This window comes from Aedes albopictus, chromosome 2 (genome assembly GCF_035046485.1).
Source record: "Aedes albopictus strain Foshan chromosome 2, AalbF5, whole genome shotgun sequence".
Taxonomy (NCBI): domain Eukaryota; kingdom Metazoa; phylum Arthropoda; class Insecta; order Diptera; family Culicidae; genus Aedes; species Aedes albopictus.
Genome location: NC_085137.1, coordinates 504,291,805 through 504,315,500, shown reverse-complemented (window position 1 = coordinate 504,315,500; position 23,696 = coordinate 504,291,805). Strand labels below are relative to the sequence as shown.

The window sequence follows — 23,696 nt, the reverse complement described above, 5'->3', positions numbered from 1 at the left end:
AAAACAGATGGCTCGACCAAAAATTTGAGTTTGTAGAATAGATCATTTTTCAAATGTTGAGGGTTTTTCGATCACAAACATTATTTTTTTAAGATGGTGTTCGGTGATATGTTACACGGACAGAAAAGCGTTCACATTGAAACTAAAATAACGTTTGTTAAATTTACACATTGAAATTCTTTTGAAAATATGTGAATTCTTCTAGTTTCAAACAGATTCGCTAATTTAAAATCCACGTGAAATTCTGTTTGATTTAACAATCCAGTGTTTTATGGCTACTCTTGCGGAAATTAACATATTTCTACTTTGTTTCTAAGTCAATTTAACTGACCATTCCTTCGCCGTCGAATAGGATTGTTAAAATCACAATATTTAACATGAAATCAAGCAGAGTATTTTGAAGTAAATGTTTTACTGATAAATCCCTCGGTCACTTCTGTCAAACCTAGCAAAATGTTTTGTTTTGCAAAGCATTTATTGCAGACTACATCTCAAATTGGACTATCACACTTTTTTGGTACGCCTAAAAAGTGTGATAAAAGTGCACATTTGCCTCGGATCGTCTCGACGTCTTCGGTGCACTTATTCCTCCATTTACAAGGAATAAGTGCACCGAAGACCTCAATTCGATCCGACGTATCCCTGCGCTGTAATCACACTTTGAAGGTGTGTGCACACTATTGTGTCAGTCCAATTTGGGGTGCAGTCAGCAATACTACTTTGCTAATGCTGAAGAAGGGATACACTGAAGTTTTTTTACGACGGTAATGGTACCGCGTAAAAAAACGCGTTATTTAAAAAAAACATCGTAAAAAAAGTCAAGTCGTGTTTTTAAAAAAACTCGTTTTTTTACGCCGTTTTTTATATAACGCGTTTTTTTACGCGATTCCGCGTAAAAAACCGCGTAAAAAAGAACTTCAGTGTAGTTTTCAAGTTATGTAAAGCTGTTGTAAATGAAAAGCATTAGGGGTAGGCGGGGCATAATGAGCAGGTGGGCATAATGAGCACCTTGTATTTTCACTGTATATTTTCAAATTTACAAAACATATTGCTTAATTGTAGCTTTATTAACTAAAATCCAATGAATTGATGACGAAACATTAGTAAAAAGAACCGTTTACCTTGAAAAATTAATCAAAATGCGTAAAGTGGTCATGCATCGGGAAAATGTTATAAGATTCAGGTGACCTAAAATAAGGTTTTGGGAATTGGCGATTAAAAGTTGAGGTTATGTCGTGAAAATTTGGAAGTTTGAAAGGGAACATCAGTTTAAACATTATTTTTTTGGTAAATTTATCGATAAAATGATTTTTTCTACCCCGATCCCACATTAAATTTCATCTGAAACGACTCAATCACTAAAATACGAAACGGGATTTCACAAAACTTAACCTCACTTTAGGAGGCCAATCGAAATAACAATTTTGTGGGTATCTATCAAGTTTCTTGATATTCCCTGTGGTCGATACTTGACCATTGGTGGAAACTGGCGGAACCTTCGGCTGAAGGTGGCCTCGATGAGTGGCCTTGATGGATGGCCGATGAAATCGTCTCAATCGGCTGATTGAGACGGACACACTGCTACGTTTGCAGTTTGGCGGAATAATCTCGAACCTTTCGAAATATTGTATCCTTGCGAAACTTCAGGCCGATTGCTCTAATGGTTTGAGAGCGTAAGGTTACTGAAGTGGCTCAGATAAAATATTGTCGAAGAGGTGAAGTGAAACTTCTGAGATGAAAATTCAAAACCTAAGAGCTGGTTACTTGCATTAGAAGTCCTGGCTTTCTTAGAGGATTGAAATCCACCTTGGTAGAGGAGTCACTTCCCGAGGATGAGTTCTTTCACAGTGAAACGCACTATTTCGACTGACAAAAGATCATGTATTTCGTTGGTTCAAGTAGTGCTTATATACTAATTCTAAACCTAAAGGAATCACACATCGACACCTTATCATGCTTTCTTTCTGAATCACGTGATCAGCCTACGACTGCGTGGTGCAGTAGGGTCTTAACCTTATCAGTTGTTAGGTTGCGTATTCTCTTTTGGTTCGTTTATACAGGGCGACAGTCTACTGTGATGATTCATTGATTAAACTTGATAAGCTATTAGTGCATGGAAAGAGGCAGATAATTACGTCTATTTAATGTGTCGAAATCTATGATTTATGTAGAAATGCTAACTCTTCGCAATGGTTGCGAACATTCACCCCCCGCGCTTAAATCTAAAGCGTTATTGGATTGTGGGACATTAGACTCAAAGGGAAGTGGGGCCAACTTGGATACTGGTCGGCGATACAGACCAGCGGCAGTCTGGACATCAGCAACACGAATAGTGCAGTCAGCACCTGGATACACTGTCACAATTTTGCCTAATTTCCACGACTGGGGCGGCGTATTTTCTTCCTTTAACAAAACTACAACTCCTGGAGTAATGTTTTTTGAATGTTTGGTCCATTTTTGACGAGTTTGCAATGTGTTCAAATATTCATTTGACCAGCGTTTCCAAAAGTGGTCCCGTAATTTCTGTAGATGTTGCCAACGGGTCAACCGATTTTCTGGGACATCTTCCAAGGTAGGTTCAGGAATAGCAGTTAATTGACGACCTATGAGGAAATGCGCTGGTGTAATCACTTCGAGTTCAGTAGGATCAGTGGAGTGGGAAAAGAGAGGGCGTGAATTGAGGATAGCCTCAATCTGGGTCAACACAGTGTAGTATTCTTCGAATGTTAGGGAAGCATTGCGTAATATTTTCTTCAAGTGTGTTTTTGTGCTCTTCACTCCGGCTTCCCATAGTCCACCAAAGTTTGGAGCGCGAGGTGGAATGAATCTCCATATTATCTCCCGTGGTTGACAGAAATCATTCAACTTTCCTTGCATTTGATCCTTTTGAAACAACAGATATAAATCGTGTAGTTCAGTTCTAGCACCGGCGAAATTAGTTCCATTGTCTGAATGTATTTCTTCGACAAGACCGCGTCGGGCCACAAATCGATGGAGTGCTGCTATGAATGCTGCTGCAGTCAGATCCGATACGACTTCGAAATGTATTGCCTTTGTAGACAAACAGATGAATAGCGAGATATAGGCCTTGACCGGTACTGATTTTCTTCCTCCTCGACGAATAAAAATCGGCCCTGCAAAATCAACTCCTGTTCTGGAAAATGGAGCGGAAGGAACCACTCTGGCTTCGGGCAAGTTACCCATTGGTGGTTGAAGCAGTTTTGGGTTGGATCGGAAACAAATAATACAGGATCTCGTTACCTTACGTACTGTGTTTCTGGCGTTGAGGAGCCAAAACCGTTGTCTAATGAGGGATATTAAGCCGGACGGACCAACGTGTAAATTCTCCTCATGTAATGCTCTCACAAGGGACTCCGTTATAGGATTTTTGTTTGGAAGAATTAGTTGGTGTTTAGCATTGTATGATAATCGTGAATTTTGCAACCGACCTCCAACACGCAGAAGATCGTTATCTATGATGGGACAAAGGTTTGCAAGTCGACGAGTAGGTTGACCAGATTTCAGGGAATGGATATCTTCAAATAGTTCGGTTTGTTGGATATATCTGACGATGACTTCCAATGATTGTCTCATCTCAGGAATGGTGAGAAATTTTGAAATATTTCTTAGGGACCTAGGCAACTTAGTGTTCCTTATAAATCGCAAAATATATCCGACAATTCTTTGGAGTCGTCGGAAGGAACTAAATTTGGTCATAAATGGAAGAGTCTCGAGTCGAACGACAGGCGTAACAATCACAGTGGGCTTCCATTCTGGTAACTCGCAATCTGGAATAGGTTCAGGTTCTTCATTCTGGATCACATGGTTGCGGAGGAATGATGGTCCATTCCACCACAAATAGTTCACGGCAAGCTGTTGTGGTAGTTGGCCGCGGGATACCACATCAGCTGGATTATCATCTGTTCGTACATACCTCCATTGGGCGTTTTGTGTCTGATTGTTAATCTCCATGATACGGTTGCGAACGAATAATTCTAGTTGAATGGGAGACTTTCTTAGCCACCCAAGGAAGATTTGGCTATCAGAATAATATGTGATTTGGTTGAAATTCATCTTGAGGGCAGGAACAACCTTTGAGGCTAATCGAGATAGCAATAGCGCAGCACAGAGCTCCATTCTTGGCATGGTTAGACCATTTATTGGCGCTATTTTGGATTTACTGCATATCAACGTAGTTTTCACGATTTGATTTGATACTGCACGAATATAAATACACGCACCGTATGCCAGGTTGGACGCGTCGGCGAACCCATGAATTTCGTAATGAATAGCTGCATGTAGTGCCATATATCTTGGAATTCTGATTTGTTGGATTTGATGAAGTGAATCACGAAATATTTGCCATTCCGTAAGTAAATCACCTTCAAGTATATCGTCCCAATCTAACTTGCTTAACCATACCTGCTGCATTATAGCCTTGGCGTTCACTATTACGGGAGACACCAAACCAAGGGGATCGAAAAGCCTTGCAATTTCGGAAAGAACACGACGTTTGGTCGGAGGTTCTTGGTTTGATGAAAAACAATCAGGAACAAAGAGGAAAATGTCCTTTTTTGGATCCCATAGTAATCCTAGCGTTTTTATGGATTCGTTTATATCAGCATCTTCAAAGGTAAGGAATTTTTCTCTTTCCCCTTCTGGAACTGTTTCAATGATGGCTTCGTCGTTAGCACACCATTTGTGTATGGGAAAACCTCCGGAATGCAAAAGATGGGTCAGCTCCAGTCGGGATTGAATAGCATCTTCGACGGTATCGGCACCAGAAAGGACATCATCAACGTAGAAATCCTCTTCCACAATTTTCGCCGCTACGGGATAGCGTTTTGTTTCATCGATGGCCAATTGCTTCAAAGTTCGCGTGGCTAGAAATGGTGCACTGGATGTCCCGTAGGTGACGGTTGTCATTTCTAGAACTTCCAGCGGATCGGTTGGTTCTTTTCGCCAGAAAATTCGTTGCAAGGATGTCTGGCTTGGGTCGATGCGGATTTGGCGATACATTTTGGAAATGTCTGCAGTAAAGGCATAGCGATGCCTACGAAATCTTAAAAGAATTGAAAAGAGGTCATCTTGGACTGTTGGACCAATCATCAATGTCTCGTTGAGGGAAACACCCGAGGATTTCGCTGAGGCATCAAACACAACTCTAAGCTTTGTTGTGGAACTTGATGGTTTGAGGACTGCGTGATGTGGTAGATAATAAGTTATCTTTCCTGGAGTGTCGTCAAGCTCATTCACTCGCTGGCAATGACCAAGTTGTTTGTATTCATCAATAAATTTGCCGTATAACTCCTTCATCTCGTATTTTTTCTTAAGTCTCTGTTCTAGCATAAAAAATCGACGGAGAGCAAGGGAACGATTGCTCTTTAGGTTAGATGCTGTGTCCTTCAAAGGTAGCTGGACGATGTAGCGACCGTTGATATCACGAGTAGTTGTTGAACAGTATTTGGATTCGCATTGCTGCCCTTCGTTAGATAGCAATGGAGATGACCCGACGGATTCCAGACACCAAAACTTTTCCATGGTTTTATTCAGTGGTTCAAGAATGACAGCATGGCACTGTTGTCGGTTGTAGATTAAATCCACGTTTTCGTCGTCCATAGCTCCAGCGACAACCCATCCTAGACGAGTTTCTTGAAGTATAGGAAGATCGTTGGAAATCTTCAGCTGATTTGGCATCAGTAGTTGGAAAAATAGCTTGATTCCTATCAAGAGATCTATTTCCCCTGGAATGTGGAACGTTGGATCTGCAAGTGGTAATCCGGGAGGAATTGACCAGAATTGCGTGTTGATTTTTCGAGATGGCATCACACCTGTGATCCGATCTGTAACGAGGCATTCTATTTGTGCATGATAATCGGAATGTATGGAACGTATTTCAGTTTTGGCCATATTGTTGAGAGTTGTCTTTTTTCCATTGGCCCCAATAATCTCAACCTTGGCAGGAATGCGTGGAAGCTTTAATATTTGTAGTAGTCTTGCCGATATCAAGTGAGCCTGCGATCCACAATCCAAAAATGCTCGGCATGGATGAAATTTGCCATTACTATCCAGAATATTAACAACAGCCGTCATCAAAAGGCTATTATCAAAAGGAGCCTTACTTATTGAACAAGATGTTGTAATAGGTTTTTCTTCAGGAACTTTTGGGATTTGACCAAGCTCTTGTTTGAATGGCACAGGTTTCGTATTCACAAAGGATGTTTTCTCAACATGTAAAAGTGTGTTATGTTGACCTTGGCATTTCTGGCAGGTACTGGATGAACTACAGGAACTGACTGGATGACCTTTTTGTAGACAATTGTAGCACATTCGCAGCTCTCGAACCTTTGCTTGGCGTTGAGGAATGGACATGGCACGGAAAACCTCACATTTGAAATTGGAATGCATACCAGAACATATATCACAAATTGTCTCGGAACTTCTGGTAATAGCACATGATTTGGCTTGTGCGTTCTTCATTTGGTTGGCAGCATTCTTTACAGGGATATATGGCTTCATGATTGATGGAATTTTCGATGAACCTTCACAGCGTTCGAGGATGGCACACCGTTTCTTTAGAAATTCAATGGTGTCTTCGTAGGATGGAATGTCCTTATGCGGGATGGATGCTTCCCATTCTTTCCTGGTATCCTTATCTAATGCTCCAGACACAAGATTAACTACAAATCTCTCTCCGACTCCATCCAACTCGTTGTCGATAAGTGCTAACCCATCGACGTGCCGAGTCACTTCATCGATGAGTTCTCGTAGCTCTTTTTGATTTTCCCGGTTCAGACGACGGAGACTTAATAAACCTTGAATATGGATATCAACGATTACCCGTTTGTTCTCGAAACGGTCTTCGAGAATTTCCCAAGCGTGGGCGTAATTGTTGTTATTGAGAGTGCGTGCGTCGATAATGCCAGCAGCTGCTCCTACTAGAGAGCGTTCGAGATGGTACAGCTTGATGCAATCTGAGTCGGTGGAGGATCGCATCACATCCGAAAACATGGTTTTAAAGCGAGGCCAATTTTCTGGTTTGCCATCGAAAGTTGGAATTGGAGCCTTTAATGGCTGCTGCTGAACAATGATGCGAGGGCTTTCGTTGGTTTGCACTTGCGGTTGGACCACGGAACGGTCACGGCTTGCCTGTATTGCTCGTTCCAGCAACACATAGGTTTCATTGAATTGTGTTTCGAACACCAGGTATACTTGATCTTGCTCATCAATTCTCTCGGGAGGGCACACTGCCACCACATGATGATGGATGTTCAAGAACTCTTTGTAATGATTTTCCAGATTGTGGGAAAACATTTTCAATTGCGCGGAGTCATATTGAGCATTTGTCGCGTTAGCCTCCTCAATCGCTTTACGAATGCGCGTTATTTTGGCCTTGACTTGGCCACGTAGATGAACTGAGGTTTTCATATCCGACATCTTCTGTGCGGTATTTACTTCTTTCACTGGAGTATGTTCAATCGGCATTGGTAAAACACTTTTTTTACTTCAGATTTTAATGTACTTAATGTAGAAAGTTTGTTCCGATCGTTAGGTTATAGTTCTTGCACTTTGTAATGGGTCACTTTTACTATTTTCTGGGGACACGTCTTTCCCTAATATTGTTCATTTGCTACAGCTTTGTAGCTGGACACAGAGATTACCATGAAATTTCTTTGATTTCCTTTCACTGATAATGTACTTCTTTACGACGATGCTTTCCTTTCTTGGGTGTTATCACGGTTTAGAGGTTTGATGGTACAATCGGCTGATTGTCACCAACTTGTTTCCGGAAGCAACGGTCTGGGAACGGAGTGGACCGATCATCCACCTACAATTGTGGATTTATGTCCTAACTATAGATGTAGCTGTGCAGAGGAATCCTTGTATTCCTCCTGGAATGTGGTTGGACTGGACTAACCCCTGTGGCTAGCAGCAACCTTTAGCGGATGGGTGTCTCCGCTCACACGGTTGTGGATCAGATATCCGGCTCGAAGGACCAAAAAATGGTCGATACTTGACCATTGGTGGAAACTGGCGGAACCTTCGGCTGAAGGTGGCCTCGATGAGTGGCCTTGATGGATGGCCGATGAAATCGTCTCAATCGGCTGATTGAGACGGACACACTGCTACGTTTGCAGTTTGGCGGAATAATCTCGAACCTTTCGAAATATTGTATCCTTGCGAAACTTCAGGCCGATTGCTCTAATGGTTTGAGAGCGTAAGGTTACTGAAGTGGCTCAGATAAAATATTGTCGAAGAGGTGAAGTGAAACTTCTGAGATGAAAATTCAAAACCTAAGAGCTGGTTACTTGCATTAGAAGTCCTGGCTTTCTTAGAGGATTGAAATCCACCTTGGTAGAGGAGTCACTTCCCGAGGATGAGTTCTTTCACAGTGAAACGCACTATTTCGACTGACAAAAGATCATGTATTTCGTTGGTTCAAGTAGTGCTTATATACTAATTCTAAACCTAAAGGAATCACACATCGACACCTTATCATGCTTTCTTTCTGAATCACGTGATCAGCCTACGACTGCGTGGTGCAGTAGGGTCTTAACCTTATCAGTTGTTAGGTTGCGTATTCTCTTTTGGTTCGTTTATACAGGGCGACAGTCTACTGTGATGATTCATTGATTAAACTTGATAAGCTATTAGTGCATGGAAAGAGGCAGATAATTACGTCTATTTAATGTGTTGAAATCTATGATTTATGTAGAAATGCTAACTCTTCGCAATGGTTGCGAACACCCTGGGCCAATGAAATGCATTCGTAACACTTTTCAACTAATTGTAAAATTATTTTGTTGAAAAAATATGCTTCAAAGAGTTGGTAGTAGGGTGGGGCAAAATGAGCAACTGGTGAAAAAATGATGAAAATGGTAATCTTCAACCAACGAATTTTTATTTTGGTTTTCTTTGTTCTGATGCATATAGTAATGTTTTGCCATTAACTTTCAATTTATTAGCTGGAAAATGTCAGTATCTGTATATTAACACCGTATAAAAATTCTTCAATAGTAGACTCTTTGGAACCCCACAGTCCCCTACAAATTAAATCCCGTAATACCTTTAAATTCTCATTGTTTGATGCCGGTATGCTTTTTCATTGACAAGAATAGTCAATTAGCATTCGATTGTGTACAAAACTGGGATTGATCATCCTGCCCCACCTAGGGTGCTCATTATGCCCCACCCCCAAAACGCACCTCGCGATTTTATACGTTTTTAAAAACATAAAATTTTACAACATTTATAACTTTATTCGGAATTTCAACGATTAGCTTTTGTCAGTTAAGGATCAAATGAGGATTGAACGTTAAAATTACACATTGATTGCACTTAATTTACTGGATTTGGTGGTAAAATGCTTAAGCTGCTCATTATGCCCCGCCTACCCCTATTTACTACGCGATATCGAAATGCAAAATTGTCATTGACCAATCCAAAAGCCTCTGTGGTAGTGATTTGTGTTCAAATTTCACGTGTATAAAAAAACTGTTAGAATTTTGTAAACATCTTTTGTTCTCCCGTATATGGATAGGCTTGCATTAGGTTTCGTGAGACATTTTTTGGACAACTCAATTGGCAAGGTAATTTTGTATACTTGTGATTGAGCGAAGACTACTTTATCAAGTTGATAAAGTGATCTTCGGGTTGGTGCTCTCTTTCCTGAAAAACAGGAGTTTTCAAGTGTCAGTGAGCGGAGAGCATTCTAGATCCCATCCAATACCATTTGGAGTTCCACAGGGGTCGGTTCTGAGCCCAACACTGTATAACTTATTTACAGCGGACGTAATCAAGGTTGACGGCGTCAGTTATGCGTTCTTTGCGGATTATACAGGTTATTTTGTGACTCACCGGGAACCTCATGTGATAATACAAAAGCTACAAGAAGCACAAGACAGCATCGAAAGGTTTCATCGAAAATGGAGAATAAAGATCAATGCAACGAAGACGCAGGCAGTTTACTTCACACGTAATCGCTCTCCTCGGTTGCTTCCAGCCACTGAGATCAGAGCCAACGGGCATCGTGTACCTTGGTGTTCTGAGGCAAAATACCTAGGACTAACCTTTGATTCCAAACTCAAGTTTGATAAGCATATCAACCAGTCACTCGTCAAGTGCAAAAGGCTTATACACTCGCTTTACCCACTAGTAAAACGTCGATCGTCTCTACAACTTCACAACAAACTATTGCTGTACAAAGGTGTCTTCCGGGCTATTCTCACCTATGGCTGCCCAGCATGGATGAACTGTGCGATGACTCATAGGAAGCGTTTGCAGATACAGCAAAATAAGTTGCTCAAAATGATTTTTAACCTTAACCCTTGGTATCCCACTGACGAGCTTCACGACATTGCAAATATGGAAACCTTGGACGAGTTTGTCAACCGCATTGGTGGAAAGTTCCTGCTTAGCTGCCAGCTGTCCGTCAACCCGCTGATCGAAGGCATATTAGCCATCTAAACAAATTACTGTGATATTTTAATTACTTCATTTACTTGGTTTTTTTTCGATTTTTCCAAGATTATGCCTAAACTCTAAAAAGATGTATTTATGTTACTTACTAGCAGACCCGGCAAACTTTGTCTTGCCAAGCTGTGGTGGTTTGACAATTGTTGAGGTCATCGCAGCAACGCACTCTAGATTGGTTTCATTTCGATCACGCTGAATTTCTTCCCGGCTCATAAAAAATCAGTATTTTCACAATTTTTATACTTTTTTAAATGATTTTCGTAACTTTTTCTGCATATAAACACAGCCACCATGAATATGAATCGAGCCGTGCAAGAGTCATGCTGATCGGTTAATCCGTTCGTGAGTTTTGTTGCCTCAAAGGAACTTCAAACTCATTTATATATATATAGATTAGTTGTTGTTAATTTCGTAGTTGTAAACCAATCTTGTGTATCTCTACGTGTCCAATAAGTTCTCATACAAAATCAAATTGAATTAATTTCACATCTGTAATTAGGATTTTCAAAGTAAATTTATTTATTGAAAGGCCAACTAACACTAATCAAATACATACAGCATATGTTGTGGAACTAATTGGCCTTTATCCTTCTCTACTGATCGCTTATGTGTCGTAAGTCAATTTCAGCTGGCACGCACGCCATTTTATTGGTATTTCGTCGTATTTTAACGAGTAATGGTTTTACGTGATGGAGTGGACGCACTAGCAGAGTCGCAACGGAACCGCCGGGAAGACGAACGAAGAGCACCGAGAGCAGACAAAAGAACCGCGGACACTCTTTCGGGAACAAAACTAGAAACGCGTCTTTACAAGTGATCGGTTTTATTTGAACTGAAAAAACGTTTGACACAGTGTTGTCAGTTTAGACGATTGTACTTTTACTCTACTGCTATAAACAAGGTTGCTATAAACAAGGTGCTCATCCATTCCCAACACTCCTCCTGGATGAGTATCTTGTTACTGTCCCTTCAATCCCGCTTTCTTCAAAAAAATACTTAGTTTGGCCGGACCGACTGGTTTAGTCAAAGCGTCGGCCGCCATGTCTTCACTTGGGCAATACACAAGATCTATTGTATTCTGTTCGCACAACTCACGTATGAAGTTCCTCTTTGTGTCAATGTGTTTTACCCGTCCACTGGATCGCTCCGCCTTAGCGAAGCTCAAGCAACCCATGTTGTCTTCGTAAAGAACCGTCGGCTTCTCTTGAGGCTCATTCAGCTCCGCCAAAAGTCGTCGTAACCATATCGTTTCTTGACAGGCCAAAGCTAGCGCGTTGTATTCAGCCTCCAACGATGATAAGGCTACCGAATCCTGTCCTTTGCTAGTCCAACTGACCGGGGCTTTGCCGTAGAAGAATATGAAACCGGTTGTAGACCGTCGAGTTCGCCTGTCGCCGGCCCAATCCGAGTCGGAGAATCCGACCAGGTTCCATCCGTCCTTCGGCCCGTACTTCAGTCTGTAGTGTTTCGTCCCGTTGAGGTACTGCAAAACTCTTCTGGCTGCATTCCAATCGCTTTTGTTTGGTTGACTAACTTTACGACCCAACAATCCAACGCTCAGGGATAAGTCGGGCCTGGCATTGACTGCCAGATACAAGAGGGCGCCAACCAAGCTCCTGTACAACGTCGTATCTGCGAATCCTGGACTGTCTTCGTTTTCGGCTGTGTAACCGAGATCCATCGGAGTCTTCACAGCATGGGAGTTCTCCATCTGGAATCGCCGGAGAACACACTCGATGTAGGGGGTCAAACGAAGAGAATAGCAACCATTTTCCCGTTCGATCTCGTATCCTAGAAAATGATGGATCAGACCGAGCGATGTAACTTCGAACTTGTCACGGAGGCATCTGAATACTTCGTCAATCTCCTTTTCATCTACGCTTCCAATTATAAGGTCGTCCACGTAGACTATCAAGTACACGTCCTTCTGTCCACGGCGTACGTAGAGGCACGGATCAGACTCACAGGGCTTGAACTTCATTTCCACCAGCACCGAATGTAGCGTTCTATTCCAGCATCTGGCAGACTGCCGCAAGCCATAGATGCTCTTGCGCAGTTTGCACACTAGATCCTCCTTTCCTGCGATGACGAATCCGGGTGGCTGGGACATGTAGAGCTCCTCGTTCACCGTACCGTTGAGATACGCCGTTTTGAAGTCGTACTGCTTAAGTACCATACCCTTCTTGCTGGCCACCGCCAACAGTACACGTAATGTCGCTTGTCTAGTCACCGGGGCGTAAACCTCGGTAAAGTCGATCCCGTAGAGCTGGGTGTAGCCCTTAGCGACGATACGAGCCTTGTGTTTTACTACTTTACCTTCTGCATCTCGCTTAAGCTTAAACACCCACTTCGTCCCAATCAACTTCTTACCTGGAGGCAGCTGCACTAACTCCCAGGTCTGGTTGGCGGTGTGCGCCGCCATCTCCACTTCCATAGCTTTCTTCCAATCAGGCACATCCATTGCTTCACGATAATCTTCGGGCTCTTCATCGACAGTAACTTGCCCCACTACAAAGTCCTGGTATCGTCCGGGCAATACTCCCCGAGTACGTCGGTCAGCTCTGTTTAGCACTGGTTGTTCATCTGGGTTCTCCAATTCGAAGCCCAGAAAGTCACTATCGTTCATCTCACTAGCATCATCGTATTCCGACTGTTCTTGTTCATCATTCACTTGTAACTGTTCTTCACGATTTTCAAAAATCACTTCTTCGTTTTCGCTCACACTTTCGCCACGCTGCTCCACAGGAATCTCCGAAACCGGTGGCTCCTCCTCCAGCTGTTCTGTGCCATTCCTCAGCTCCAGAAAGCGCGCGTCGCGGCTGATGGTGACGCGGTTGGTCGCACGGTCAAGGAAGCGATAGCCTTTGTGCTGAGTTGAGTAGCCGATGAACACCATTTTTCTCGCCTTCGGGTCGAATTTCTTTCGCTTTTGGTCAGGTACGTGAACGAACGCCTCGCACCCAAACACCTTCAGCTCCGCCAAGTCCGGCTGTCGGCCCGTCCACAATTCGTAGGGAGTCTTCTCTACAGCTCGCGATGGCAACCGATTCTGGACGAAATTCGCGGTCAGCACTGCCTCTCCCCAATAACATTTCGGCAGCCCAGCGTCCAGTAGCATGCAGTTGGCCATCTCCTGCAAGCTGCGATTTTTCCTCTCCGCCACCCCATTCTGCTGAGGTGTGTATGGGGTAGTGTACTGCGGAAGAATGCCCTCCGCCTTGTAAAACTCCTGCAAGCTGTCGCCTATATATTCGCCTCCTCCATCCGACCTAATTACCTTAGGCTTCCGGCCAAACACATTTTCGGTCCATCGGACGTACTCCCGGATTTTGTGTTCAGCTTCGCTCTTAGACTTCAGGAGAAATACAGCGCAGAAACGACTGAAGTCGTCAATCAGGGTAATAAAATACTTATTCCCGCTCGGTGTCGCATTTTCCATTGGTCCACACAAATCTGTGTGGATCAGATCCAATGGCTGCGCAGACCTGCGCTCTCCTAACGGTGGAAAAGGTTTTCTGGCTAACTTACCCCTGATGCAGCACTCGCAGACTACTCGCTTACCGCAGTCCTTGACCTCGAAGCCGCTGACCAGTTCCTTCGACGTGATGGCGCTCACCACGTTCATGTCGCGGTGACCAAGCCGCCGATGCCATGTGTGTTGACACATATCGGTGTGCGACTCTTTCACCGCCGCCGCTGCCGCTGCTAGACACTGTACATCACTCTTCAACTTGTACTGGCACCCCGCCAGCTCACCGACTGCGACCACTTTTTGATCCGGATTTTGAATCTCACAACTGTCCACTTTAAACACTACCGTGAATCCCTTTTCGGCCAGTTGACGTACCGAAATCAGTCCGCCCTCCAAAGCGGGGACGCATAGCACTTTTTCCAGTGTAATCACAACTCGCTGGCCATTACCGTTCACCCCAACAACGTTACCACTACCGACACCGCACGACTTTGTGTGCGTACCGTCGGCCAGAGTGACATCAACAACGACATTGTTCTTGAACTCGACGAAAAACCCCTTGTCATTTGTCATATGACAAGTGCACCCGCTATCGATTGTCCAAGCGCCCGGGACAGCACCACCCGCCACAAAACACAATGCACCACAGACCGAATCATCTGCCACCACTGGTTTCGGCTGCTGCTTGTTTCCCGCTTGCACTTTCTTCGCCTCCTGCCCAGAAGACGGCTTCTTCTTCGATTCACTGTCATTGTTCTTCATCGCAGCCAGCTTGTGACAATTTCTCTTGTAATGGCCAGGTTGTTTACAAAAGAAGCACTTCACTTTGTCGGAGTTCACTTTGTCGGAGTTCACTTTTGCCTCTGCCTTGAGGGCTTTTTCTTCCCTCGTAACGATTCCACTCGGACCCGCACGCTTATTGCACTCATCGCGCAACCGCGCCACTACCAAATCCATGGTTAAATCTTGCGGTGGGCGATTTTCAAGCGACGTAACAAAACTTGCGAACGATGGGGGAAGGCTGCGCAGCATCATAATCACCCGCAACTGCTCACTGAGCTCAACACCCGCACTGTCAAGCCTTTCGAATAAATTTTCCATTTCTTCGAGGTGTTTCTCCACCTCCCCACTTTCACCGAGGTTCATTGAGCACAGTTGTTGCAGGAGCATTGCCTGTGTGCCAATCGTAGCCTTTTCGTGATAGGCTTTCAGATTGTTCCACATATCACTCGCCGTTTCGGCCTTTTTCACGAATCGCAGCTGACTATCATCAATGAACAACGAAATCGTCGCCCGAGCTTTAACGTCCTTCTTTTTCCACTGCGCGTAACCAGCATCGTTCTCGTCCGGCTTTGGGTCGGAAATCACTTCCCATATTTCTTCACGCTCAAGTAGCGCCTTCATGCGGAATTTCCACGAAACATAATTCCCGCTACTCAGCTTCGAAAAAGACACTTTCATCCCGTCTGCCATTTTGCTTTTCCCGCACAAATTATCTTCTCGGAAGGCCGAACGAAAAAATTCCCCTCCGGAAAACAGCTCTCGACCGAAACCGCAACAACGAACACTTTTCAATTCACTTCCGGCACTTGGGCCCACAACCTGATGGAGTGGACGCACTAGCAGAGTCGCAACGGAACCGCCGGGAAGACGAACGAAGAGCACCGAGAGCAGACAAAAGAACCGCGGACACTCTTTCGGGAACAAAACTAGAAACGCGTCTTTACAAGTGATCGGTTTTATTTGAACTGAAAAAACGTTTGACACAGTGTTGTCAGTTTAGACGATTGTACTTTTACTCTACTGCTATAAACAAGGTTGCTATAAACAAGGTGCTCATCCATTCCCAACATTACGTTGAAACAAATTACGTTCCTGTCCTCACCATTGCTAGTAGCAACTATGACCAGAAGAGAAAAAAATATGAGATCCTGTATAGGTGAAGCATGAAGCCGTTTTATTTCGTACAAAATAATACGTAAATTAAACGTAAATGACCATTTATCTGTTTTAATGATATTTGTTGTGTTAAAGCAGCATGGATGCATTTTGTATTGTTCTTTCACACACTCCTCACTTCTAAAACATGCTTGTATTCCTATTGTGGTAAATTTAGTCCGAAGTTTACTTTTTATGATGATTATGTTTAATATAACGGCCATTTTCAAGGAAATCAGCCCAAGTTGAGCTAACTTGCAATTTTTTTACCATATCATCACTAAAATTGTATTGTTTTAGCTTTAGTATATCCATTTGGTACAATACATGAGATACAAACTCAAAATTTAACCTTATGGACTCTTTTTAGCAACTGTAGAATGAAAAACTTTTCGAACATTTTTCGTGCGTGCCGGAGTACAAGGATTTCAGAAAACGGAAGTGTACTTCTAGGCTTATAAAAACAAACAGAAAATAATGTTATTCTAATCCGTATGCTTCATTTAATCAGGATTATGTGGCCCTTCAATACATGTATTCATTTTAAAAATATGAATCACAGATGTGAAATAAAATAATATTTTCTAAATTTGTATTTTGTATGAGAACTTATTGGACACGGTGTATGTGGTGTTTAATGTATGAAATAATTGTATAATAAATTGTATTGTATTGTAAAAAAAAAAAAAAAAGTGATCTTCGGATTAAGTCCGTATTAAATATTATTAAATTTTTTTATTTCAAATTTTAGGGTGTAAATATGCTTATATGCTAGATGAGCATTTTTCGATGGGTTTGTAACCCCAACAGCATAATGAAACTTATTAAATTTGCATTATCAGCAAAGTTTCAGAAAAAGTATAATTATACCCATATCGTCATTTTAGAAAGATAGTCCCGAAATTCAGACCGTCTGCTGTTTTTTTTTATGGGTAGTACGGAGATCGCAAGAAATTGCTTGGCCTATCTCGATGCGTGGGAAATTCAGGCAAGGAATCGCTCAAGAAATAATAAAGCGTTGCTTTATTCCGGATCCTAGTACGGAGCTGAAACGAAACGTCAAATCAAATGGGGCTTGCTGTGTTAAATTTCTTGACCATTCCGGTCACGGAAAAATAATGCACTGAACGAAAATTACTTGAGCGATTCCGTTTGAAGTCCATACCTCGCATTATCTGATGCACGACTGCGATGCAAAACCACTGGGCATCGAAATTTACTCACGAGAGCGTGCACGGTAAAACTTATTCACATGTGATGGTAACCACAATGTGTGACGGCCCTCAAGAGAAATTCTCGTTCAAATAAAAAGCACGAGCGAGGTGATTTTAGAAAATAAAATTCTTTGAAAAAATGTAATAATAAATAGGTGTGGTATAGGTAATAAATATGTAATAATATGCACATATTATGCTTTGGCAGTTTTTAAATAATTTTTTTTTTCTGAATCAAACAATGCGCCCATACGCATACACCATGAAACAAAATTAGCGTGTATTTCCCCTTATCATCCATCCACTCGAACACCACCCCAACCACCCAACAGCTGACAGTGACAGTTCCTTCAGTCAGGGTAGGTACCAGTCACAGTCATTAGTGCGAGTGGGCGAACGACCAACACTTTTCTTGCTGGCAAACAAACGGGAAGGCGAACCTTTCTTCGCTATTCCTTACGCACCACAATTTCAATCGGCGCAATTTGTTTTGCTAGCAGGAGAACTCGCAGTTTCTCTAGTTTCTTGCCTCGGACAGATCGACAAGCGCCCCAGAATGTCCACCAGAATCGCTTCCAGCGTTAAAAGTGCGCTGCTGTCGCGATCGCAGCCACAGTCGAAACCCCTACTGTAAGTACCTAATGATATTTTGATGATGAAATTTTTTTTTTTTGTAGATTACTTAAGGATTATACCTAATATTATTACTGCCTGTTTGCAGGTACTCCACCTACCGAGGGTTGTTCGATTTCACTCCCATCACCAATACGAGGCGAGAATTCAAACAGAAGAAACTAGCAGGGTGAGTATCGCTAATGGATGGCCTTGAGTCATGACTGACCTTGACATTGGCGCACGAGCTGTTTGTTTTCCTAGTAGTATGTAGCAGGTTGTTGCGCAAAATAGTGCATGTGTTTTCCAATTAGAATCATAACTATTAACAACTTTTGAAAAATACGCGAAACTAAATTTAAATAGAGACAGAGAGATGCTTTCAATAATACCTCCATAGATTTTTTTCAAGAACACGTCCAAACTTTTTTTCCGGAACACTCAGTGTGTCCTTTGGTGTCTGCTACCCGGAAAAACGGAAGAATTTTATTTAACAGGTAAAAACCCTGGAATACCCAGGGCTTGAATACTTAGAAAAATTTTGCACTATGTAATAGAAATAAAACATTAGGTCTTATGAATAAAAAGTATCGAACTTTACTACTTATAGATCTATTCAGAAGTTGAGTCCATAGAGCACTCTTGCGCCTCGGATTGTGGGTTCTATTCCCCATACACTCGATGAAAACTGAAAATTCTCCATTGCACCACAGGGCGTTCTGTGTGTAATCCGTTGGTTCTTGTTATTGATCGTTCAGTCTGTACTTACAGTCTGTCTGAAATATTTCTCACAAGATTCCTTCCGTACTTTTTTACGTCATTTTTCTTGGTATTTCTTTTGAAAGTTCTCCCGGGGGTCCTACCGGATTCCTACCAGCATTTTTCCATGATTCGAACAATTCTTCCTTGTGAAACTTCCAGGGAACTCCTAAATTCCGACCGATTTCTCCTGGAGTTTTTCAAGGGAATCCTACAGTTTCTTTCCAGAATTTTTTCCAGAAGTTTTCCCGGTATTGCTCCCAAAATCTCTCGTCGATTTATCCAGAGATCTCTAAAAGAGTTTCTCTAAGAATACATATATGTATCGCAGATGTTGTCACTGAGTTTTTCTCAGGATTCATGTCCAAGATTTTCCACGATTCCTTAAAGAGTTCTTCGGCCCTCTACATAACCATAGGTGCTCAGGACTGAAGGTAAGTTAAGGTGTTTCTATTGGAACTTCCCCAGGAGGCAAGATCTTGATTTATCCCAGAGTTGCTACACGAGTTCCTTTCTTGGATTTCTCCAAGAGCTCATACAGGGATTTCTTAAGGAGTTTTCCACGAGTTTTCTGCAGGAACTCCTCCCGAGATTTCTTCCGAAGTTTCTCATGTAATAGATTCAAGAAATTGTCGTAAGTTTTCTTGTAGAGTTTCTCCCGGTATTGCTACAGAAGTTTCAGCTGGGATATTCACCCAAAGGATCTCGTGGAATTTCTTTCGGAGTGTCACCATAGTTTTCTCTCGGAGTTCCTCCAGCGACTTTTATCATAAAATTCCTTCCGCAATTTGTCCCAGGATGTTTCTCAGAGTTTTTTTTTTAATTTATCCTGGCCGTACTCCTGGAACTTTTTCTGGAGTGCTTTCTGGGATTTCTGCAGGAGTCATTGCTGATATTATCCATGGAGTTCTTCCCGTGATTTTTTTCAGAGTTTTTTTTAAAGTTTTTCCTTGTACTTACTACTTTCAGGGCCGAATTGAAAGATTTCCATCCTGGGCGATTGCCAGCCATCGCCTTGACCTGTTAAATTTCTGTCGACTTGCTTGATTTCGTTATTGAGGCTACCTGCGCCGCCATGAGCCTCTTGGTCTGCCTCTGCAGCGATGTCCTGCTGGGTTCCAGTCTAACGCTTGTTCGCAGATTTCGTTTCCGCCCCTGCGTAGAGTGCGGCCAACCAACCTCCACTTTCGCTGCCGAATTTCTGTCGCTATCGGCTTTTGATGACTTCGATGATGGAGCTCCACGTTGGAGATCCAATTGTGAGGCCACCATGCACGAATTATATATTGCAGGCATCTATTAATGAAGACCTGCAGCCGTTGAGTGTTCTTCCCTGATACACACCAGGTTTCATTGGCACAGATTTTACGTTCGAGTTAGAAATTCGGATATTGGTGCGTCGACTGATCTGGTTGTTTTTCCATTCATTTCTTAAACTCGCAAAAGCAGCCCTCGCCTTCTTGATCCGTGCACCTATGTCGATCTTGGTGCCGCCATCGGCCGCCATTTGGCTACCAAGATATTGGAAGCTTTCAACATTCTCCATTGATTGCCCAGCTACCGTAAAGCTAGAAGGGTTGACCGTGTTGACATCCAACGATTTGGTCTTGTTGGCGTTGATGGTAAGACCTGTCGCTGAGGAGCGATTGGCAAGATCATCGAGCTTGCTCTGCATATCAGAGCGCCGTTGAGCTAGGAGAGCAACGTCATCAGCCAGTTCGAAGTCATTTAGGTACTCCATGGTAATGGGTTGCAACAGCAATCCACGATTTGGTTCACGGTCAATCGCATCAACCAGGATCTCGTCGATTACGATGAAGAACAGTAGCGGTGATATATCCTTGCCTAACTCCAACGACCCGGATGGGATCGGACAAAACACCGTTGTGCAGTACTCTGCACGAAAATGCCCTGTACTGTGCTTCAATGAGGCCGATGATTTTCTCAGGGAGACCCTCACCACGTGTTTCCGTGACTGAGACGGTCGAAAGCTTTTTCGTAATCAATGAACATCAGGTAGAGAGACTCTTGGAATTCATTGATTTGTTCCAGGATGATACGGATCGTGACAATATGGTCCACACAGGATCGTCCGGCACGGAATCCTGCTTGTTGCCGTCGGAGAGTTACGTCAATCTTCTCCTGTATCCGGCTAGGGATCACTTTGCAGAGGACTTTGAGAACGATACACAGTAACTTGATGCCCCGCCAATTATCGCAAACAGTCAGGTCACCCTTTTTGGGTACCTTTACTACGACGCCTTGCATCCAGTCGGCCGAAAATGTCGTGGTTTCCCATATGTTGCAGAATAATTGATGCAGTAGTTGTGCGGATACTACGGGGTCAGCTTTGAGAATCTAGGCTGATATGCGATCGACCCCTGGGGCTCTGTTCGGTTTCATGCTACGAATGGCTTTTTCTATCTCCTGCACTGATGGAGCTTCGGTGTTGACACGGGTAATGCGTCGAACCCTTAGCGGATCATGCTGAGGTGTTGATGGCGTGACCGATACTTGAAAAGGTTTCCAAAGTGCTCGAACCACGGTTTCAACTGGTTAGCCAGTAACTGTCCAGACGTGTCTTTAACAGGCATCGTAGCATTCATCTTGGTCCCACTAAGGCGACGTGAGACATCGTAGAGGCTACGGAGTCCGCCCACGCTCTTTTGTCCCGTCTACATGAGCGTTTCACTTTCTTCTCGAGAGCCGAAAAGCGCTGACGGGCTACGGCTTTGGCTCCTCGTGTTTTCGCTCGCTTTATCACGGCTTTGGCGTTCCTTCGCTCCTATATCTTCCTTCAGGTATCATCTATGATCCACTGCTTTCTTTGGGTGCGTAGCTCACCCAAATTATTCTCGCCGGTGGCGATAAAGCCGTTCTTGATGACGCTCCATTGATCTTCTACGCTTCCACCTTCTGGAATATTCGCAGCACGGTTCTCTAGCTCCTCGATGAAGGACCTTTTCACCGCAACGTCTTCCAGTCGGCGTGTGTTGAAGCGGCGCCCGATTTTCTCCTCCTGACGCTGGATCCTGGCAATGCGCAGTCGGATCTCGCCGATTAGGTGATGATGGTCGGACGCAATGTCGGCGCTACGTTTGTTTCGCACATCAAGAAGGCTCTGTCTCCATTTTCGGTTGATGCAGATGTGGTCTATTTGATTTTCCGTGACGCCATCACGGGAAACCCATGTCACTTTGTGCACTGGTCGATGAGGTAGTCCTTGTAGGTAGTTGTTTGCCGGATTTCTTGCAGCAGCAGTGATCCTAAGAATATTATTTTACAGATTTTCACGGTAGCATTCCCAGAGTTCCCGGAATCCCTACAAGAAATTGACCCGAAATTCTTAATTATTGTTTTGAGATTGTTTTAATAGTTGCTCCCGGAGTTTTTGCAGGAATTTTTCCAGGAGCTTTCCTTCAGAATGTTTTCTGGGATAACATACGAAAGTCTTTGTAAGAAATTCCCGCAGAAATATCGGAAGAAATCCAGGTAAAGCAAAATTTCATAAGAAATTCAGAGAAAACTGGGATATCCCGGAAAAAAGTTCTGGGAGTAACCCTGGAGGAAATATTAAGAAAATTTAAGGAGGAACTCTGAAAACCTCTAGGATAAATCCCGGGAGGAACAACGGGTGAAATCCCACGACGAAACCTAAGAGAATGTCGGAAAACTCCCTGGAAGACCCTGGAACAATTTCTCAAAAACCTCGCGAAACCCGAGAGAAACTGTCGGAAATCTATTTTGGAAAACCACTAAGAGAAATTCCAGAAGGAACTATAGATACACTTTGGAAGGATCTCCGGGAGGAATCCAGCGAGAAACTTAAGAAAAATCTCTGGAATAAGCCTCCGGGAGGTACTCTAGCAGATACGGGGATTGCAAGGAGGATTCCCGGAAGGAATTGAAGGAAGAATCATGGATAGAATTAAGAAACTTCCACATTACCTCACCACCAACACAGAAAATACATATCAAATAATATTAAAATGAATTATTTAGGGATTTGATGAAGACAGAAGGCCCGATGTATCATCATCATCAGTAACTCCAATTCCCACTTTATCCTACTTTCAGCTATTCCATGGAACAACTGTACGACGTGGTCTCAGACGTCGAGAAGTACAACACCTTCGTGCCGTTCTGCAAAAAGTCCCACGTCTACGCCAAAAAGCCCGGTTCCCTGAAGGCGGACCTCATCATTGGGTTTCCCCCGCTGAACGAAAGCTACACCTCGAATGTGACCCTGGTGCGGCCCAGTCTAGTCAAGGCGGAGTGCGTCGACGGGCGGTTGTTCAACTACCTGCTGACGGCGTGGCAGTTTAGTCCGGGCCTGAAGGACATCCCGCAGTCCTGTGTGATCGATTTCATGGTGGCGTTCGAGTTCAAATCGGCACTGCACTCGCAGCTGTCCAACCTGTTCTTCGACCAGCTGGTCAAACAGATGGAGTACGCGTTCATTCAGGAAGCGGGCCACCGGTACGGCCGGCCATCCATCAAAAGCCACGTTCTGGTGTCGAATACGTCGTGATTTGGTTTATGACGCGCATATTTGTGCTAGAATGAAATTATGACTCAGCGTATATTTATTTTCGGGTAGGACGAGACTTGTTTGTACATATATTGTGTTATATCTAGTAGCGAAAGGTGATTTTAATTTGAGGACCGACGTGGTCAGAAACGGACGAAAGGATTGCATGGGCCAAACATCGAGACGAATGATGGACTAAGCACCAAATATTTACGGAATAGCCAAAATACATTAGAACGCAAAGCATCAACATACCGCGACCTGTGAACTTGCTGTGGACATTTATTTTGGTATTAATTACCGCTGGGCCAATGCGCCGGAAGCACATGGCAGCTGGTCACATCAGAGCAGAGTCTAGGTCACGAGCGTTCATAATCAGATCAGACGTAGGTATTACAAGAGAGCCAAGGCAAAAATGGACGGACATTGGTAAATCGATGAATAACAAATAAAGCCAAGATTACAAATCTGGATAAAGCTCAGTTGTATTGAAATGCCCGCGGCATCCGATGAAAGAAATTACCTACAAAAATCTGATTGGTGGCTGACCTTGGGGTTCTGGGGAAAGTTTAATTATGGAGTAGTAGAATTGTTTAGGCGGGAAAAAAGAAGGACGAAAATAATTCATTAACTTGGACATTGATGCATTTGTAGCTGCGGACGACGTGGTGGGGCTTATGAATAAATTTGGGAG

General features: G+C 43.3%; 1 protein-coding gene across 1 annotated transcript; it reads left to right on the top strand.

Annotated features, from left to right (window-relative positions):
* Positions 1–17,467: 17,467 nt before the first annotated feature.
* LOC109407825 (coenzyme Q-binding protein COQ10, mitochondrial) lies at positions 17,468–23,479 on the top strand. The gene is made up of 3 exons (XM_029870334.2): positions 17,468–17,730; positions 17,822–17,902; positions 22,549–23,479. The coding sequence occupies exons 1-3, from the start codon at positions 17,657–17,659 to the stop codon at positions 23,000–23,002; spliced, it is 609 nt and encodes a 202-aa protein (XP_029726194.1). The 5' UTR covers positions 17,468–17,656; the 3' UTR covers positions 23,003–23,479.
* The last annotated feature ends 217 nt before the right edge of the window (positions 23,480–23,696 follow it).

Bases quoted from the DNA above. Each gene is read 5' to 3' on its own strand.
- LOC109407825 (XM_029870334.2), top strand. From the start codon at position 17,657: ATGTCCACCAGAATCGCTTCCAGCGTTAAAAGTGCGCTGCTGTCGCGA. The intron at 17,731-17,821 runs GTAAGTACCTAA...GCCTGTTTGCAG, and splicing joins CCACAGTCGAAACCCCTACT to GTACTCCACCTACCGAGGGT. The intron at 17,903-22,548 runs GTGAGTATCGCT...TCCTACTTTCAG, and splicing joins AAACAGAAGAAACTAGCAGG to CTATTCCATGGAACAACTGT.